Genomic DNA, 5,015 nt, shown 5'->3' on the forward strand with positions numbered 1-5,015 from the left:
CATACCTGTGTGTATGTGTGTGCACGTGAGTGAGTGTGCGTGACAGTTAAAACACTGTGGGTGTAGGTGACTCCCTAGAGGTCATAAAAACCCATCTCCCTTCCAGACCACAGTTATCCAGTTACAAATGTTGAGACCTTTCACAGTTCAACTGGGGGAGGGGTCTCCTACAATCTACTCCTAAATTCATGACACAGTCAGGCCTTTATTACATTGAGGGCAGTGTCAGTGTCTCTACAATAATTCTACAGTCTATGTTAACACATTTCTAAACTCTAAATCAGCTAAACATTCCTACAATACACAGTACTAAACAACTCTCATTAGTTTGAGATTCTCAGATAAAATGATATTTTCTGTTGTTGATGCTTTGTATCTTGTTCTATTTAATCTGAACAAGCCCCTAAAAAAGTCAGTCATCACTATCGGCCTCTCTCGGTTTTTATCATCACTATTCATTTTAAAGCTCAATTTTTAAAACCTTACGATGTGACTACAGCCCAGCCCATGCAGCAGAATATTAATGACTAACCTGGTATTGTGGATGGATTATCTCACTTGTTCTCTGACACTTGTTGTGTCTGTACACTGCAACCTTCCACACCATTCCTTTATTGTACAGACTCAGCACAGAGCACCTCCATGGATCCCAAATCCAAGAGTGGAGAACAGATTTGAAGTGTGTAACATCCATGTAGTCACACCATGTACAAACTGATATCAATCCTGTTCAATGACACATTTCATATCAGTGAATATGTTCTTTAGAGCGTCCACAGACATGTTTAGGTGTCCTGCTGGAAATCACTCAAATCATCCATTAAATCCGTGAAAAATCCTTTTAGTGTTTCTAACTTCACCATCTGTCCTCTCTCTGAATGTGGCCGTGAAAATGACGGACCTGACACCAAGAGCATTTCACACAGTTTATTTTTTCTGTGGATCTTCACTGGGCAACTTTCCAGCTGCCTTGCATGCAGCACACACACCTCAGGTCCAGGCACATCTTTTATAGTGGAGATGGGATTAGTTTATGGAGCTTGTGTGTGTCAGTCTCCCCAGACTCCGTACCCTGAACCCACTGCTCCACCCCTGCTGCAGATGAGCCTCAAACCACTGTTTACCTGTTCACTCTCACCTGTTTCTTGTAGCTTGCCATCATCAGTGTGTGAATGTGTGTGTGAATGGGTGAATGACTGAATGTAGTGTGAAGCGCTTTGGGGTCCTTAGGGACTAAGTAAAGCGCTATACAAATACAGGCCATTTACCATTTCTGTTTGCTCTCTCTTTGCTGTCTACATCCCGCTCTCTCCTTTCTCTCCCTCTCTGTCTTTGTACTGTCACTCAGGTTCAATGGAAACAGTGACATTTAGTCTGATGGTCTATCGCTAGTTGGCAGAAAAAGATTTGTATTCCTGTTCTGGGCTTCAGTGTTTATGACTCTAGATTCAGGTGACAGCAAGTCAAAATGGTGTTACCTGTCTGTGTCCAGCAGCAGCCTGTATTCACTTTGAATATTGTTATAAACTGACATGGATCAGTTTGTCTTTAATTGGTAAAATGAGCCAATCATTTGTTAGTTTAGTTCCCCTGAAATCAGATCTCATATCAGCAGCTCTGAGTTCATTCATCATTATTGTCCAGTGATGGGATTTCTGCTCCGTTTAGTAACAGTCAGCAGATTTTTCCTGGATGTGGACGTGAACCGTCGTACCTGACAGCAGCGGGTAGCAAACAAAGCTCACCTTTTCCAGCTGGAACTCTTTACTGAGCTGAACTCATTCAATATGATCTGGAGTCAGATTCAAAACAGAAAAAAGCCCACATGTGTGTCTTCACTCTGACTCTGGATCAGATCTGACTGGCAAGACTGTGGACATTATGGAAACTTAAATGTGACGCCGTCTTCTCTCCTTCACCTGCAAATTAAAGCCAAACAAAGATTCTCATAAAAGTCTGCAGGTCTGAGAGAGACTGAATCATTGTGTCATGTCAAACACTGTAAGAGGAGCTGAAGCACAGATGTGAAGAGCAGATGTTCATCAGGTTATGACATCACTCTCTTTTGTCTTCTTATACATTCAGTCTGCAGATATATAATGCAGATTTTCTGCTTTTATAATAAGACATTTTATATTTTCTCTAATCACAGACTGACTGAGTGTGGACTCTCAGAAACTCACTGTGAAGTTGTGGCCTCAGCTCTGAAGTCCAACCCCTCCCATCTGACAGAGCTGGGCTTAATGAAGGAAAGACTGAAGTCCCTTTTATGTGCCCCTGATAGACACGTACCTAAGACATGTAATAAGGTAAGGTAATCTTGGTTCCCTTGCAACATTTGTGAAATCATCTATCAGGAACCTAGGGGTAATTTTTGACCTGGCTCTCACTCTGGATGTGCATGTCAAGTCTCTGGTTTGGTCCTGCTTTTATCACTTAAGAAACATTTCTAAACTAAGCCCTATTGTATCTCGTACTGAACTAGAGATTGTCATTCATGCTTTCATTTAATCACAACTGGACTAGTGTAATTCTCTGTTTACTCTGTTCTGCAGCAAGACTCCTTACCAAAACATCTAAATAGTCACATGTGACACAATTGCTAATACAGCTGCGCTGGCTCCCCATTAAAATCAGAGTCCATTTCAAGATTCTGGTACTGACTTATAGAGCTCTTCATGGACAAGCACCTGCCTATATCGTTGAACTTCTACAGCCCTATGTTCCTAGTAGGTCTCTTAGGTCATGTAATCAGGGTCTACCTGTCATTCATCATACAAGGCTGAGAACTAATGCCACTGTGGCTCCAAGACTGTGGAACTCACTCCCACTGAGCTTAAGATCTCTGGACTCAGTAGCTTCTTTTAAAAAAACAAGTAAAAACACATCTTTTTAGAATTGCATTTTGTTAACTGTTGTCTGCTTTTTTTATACTCTGTCATTCTTGTGTGAAGCACTTTGTGATCTTTTATCTAGACAGTTGCTATATCAATACATTTTAATTAGGGTGGTGAAGGCTCTACACTGAAGCTACACAAAAAAGCTGAAGTTTGAAGCTGAAACTGTAAAGCTGTGAGTGAAAGAGGTCCAGCGTCTGTCACGTTACAGGAAACTTTATTTCCACACTGATGAAAGAATCATGCTTTTATTTCATGCTGCTTTTATTGAGTCACACTGTGAAACTGTGCCAAGCCACAGCTGAACCAGAATCCCTGTACAGCAGACAATTACAGTGCTTGGCTGCTTCCATTGAACCCTCTGCAAAGAGTTTCAGTTTCCTCTTCAGGTCCCAAAGTGCAGAACAATGAGGTTTCAAACAGCTTCGTTCCAGCAGCATCAGCCACAGAAATGCAGAGGGAATTCTTTGGATCTCTTGGTTGTGTTGTATGATGTTGTGTTTGCATATCTGGTGTCTGTGTTTCTTTTGGAAAATGTGCACGTGAGGATGTATCACTCATCTACTGCAGCTCCAGATACACAAGCTGGACCTGAACCTGGTAGCTTCAGTTAGAAGACACTTGTAACGGGAATGTGTGAGAAGTTTTGTGCAGACAAGTGTGGATTTAGAGTGGGGGACGAGCTCTCCACAGTCTTTTTGGATATCCACATTCTGCATACTCCCTGTGAGGAGCTGGAGACATTAATCTCTGAGTGTTACCATTCAGCCTCAGTCACAATCTGCTGTGGACATGGTCACGGACAGCTGGACGCCTGATGGCCGAGTAGTCCTTCCTGTTAAACTTCTTTGAGGTGAGCTTGAAGTTCCTTCTTGGGGTGCATGCACAGCTGGTTATTGTACTGGAGATGTTCTGCAGATGAGTCCAGGCGCTTACAACAAAGCTCAGTGTGGACGAAGCTGTGCACGCTCCAATGCTGATTGGTTGTAAAGTGGACGGCAACAGGGAAGAGAGGGACAGCAGCGTTCAGCACAAACATGAAGGATAAAAGAAGAATAAGAGCATGATAACCTCAGATGAAGGCTGCAGTGGACAATTTTCATTGTTTTAACACTTGCTTTCACTTCAGCTTCACCAACAACAGCACAAGCAGAGCAGCCGACTGACTGCATGGCTGTGACAGTGCCCCCTGATGACTGTAAACCGCCACAACATGTAGACGGCCGTCTGCTGCTCATTTCTTTGCCATCATCACAGGAGCTCTTTATCCTTTTCTTCACTCTCTTTTTTTTTTTTTTTTTTTTTAGGTTATGTTAACATTGTGGACATACAATAAAGAAAATAACAGACAAACAAACATACAAACAAACATAAAGTCTGGAGTTTACATATCTTTCTCCATTTATCACGTTGCAGAAAAAAGAAAACCTATTATGTTATTTCATTTGTGTCACTTCTGAATGTTTTCCACTTCCTCCATAGTCTGTCGTATTTACCTCCCATCAGTCTAATGTTGAATGTTATTTTTTCCATCTCTGAGATATCCTCTACAATACTGATCCAATCCCGCTGAGTGGGGGGATCTGGGTGTAACCACTTCTTTGTAATTGCTTTTTTTGTTGCGGCCAGAATTATTTTGACTAAATACACGTCCTCTTTTTGTACGTGTTCTTTTATGTTTCCTAGATACATCACTTGGCAAGTATTTGGGAGTGTATAACTCAAAATATTATCCATATTCATTTTTAAGTCTTCCCAATACTTTTTAATTTTAATGCACTTCCAGAATACATGAGAATGATCCGCTTCTATTTCTCCACACAATCTCCAACAATTTTGTAAACTTGAGGTCAGTTTGCTTTTTATTTTAGGTGTAATGAAAAAACGTGTCAAATTTTTCCAACAAAATTCCCTCCACAACGGCGAATTAGTTGTACTGTGTTGCATTTCACACATATTGAGCCATTCTTTCTCTGTTATTTTTATGGTCAGTTCAACTTCCCATTTCTTTTTAATATAGAGTGTTGAATCCTGTCTATTTTCTTCTAATGACCTATAGAAGGTGGAAATGGCTTTAAATTGTTTATGTTCATAGCAATCTTTTACTTTTCCGACAAC

General features: G+C 41.0%; 1 protein-coding gene across 1 annotated transcript in view; it reads left to right on the plus strand.

Moving 5' to 3' along the window:
* Window positions 1-2,309, plus strand: part of LOC102313875 (protein NLRC3) — a gene marked incomplete at both ends in the record, with an annotated part of 4,792 nt that extends 2,483 nt beyond the window's left edge. The window contains one exon of the mRNA XM_042217756.1: window positions 2,153-2,309. Within this exon, the coding sequence (XP_042073690.1) occupies window positions 2,153-2,309 (157 nt within the window). The remainder of the gene's footprint in view (window positions 1-2,152) is intronic.
* Window positions 2,310-5,015: the final 2,706 nt, after the last annotated feature.

The sequence above is a fragment of the Haplochromis burtoni genome, unplaced genomic scaffold, assembly GCF_018398535.1.
Source record: "Haplochromis burtoni strain Fernald_Lab_line unplaced genomic scaffold, NCSU_Asbu1 Contig_2867, whole genome shotgun sequence".
In the NCBI taxonomy this organism is placed as follows: domain Eukaryota; kingdom Metazoa; phylum Chordata; class Actinopteri; order Cichliformes; family Cichlidae; genus Haplochromis; species Haplochromis burtoni.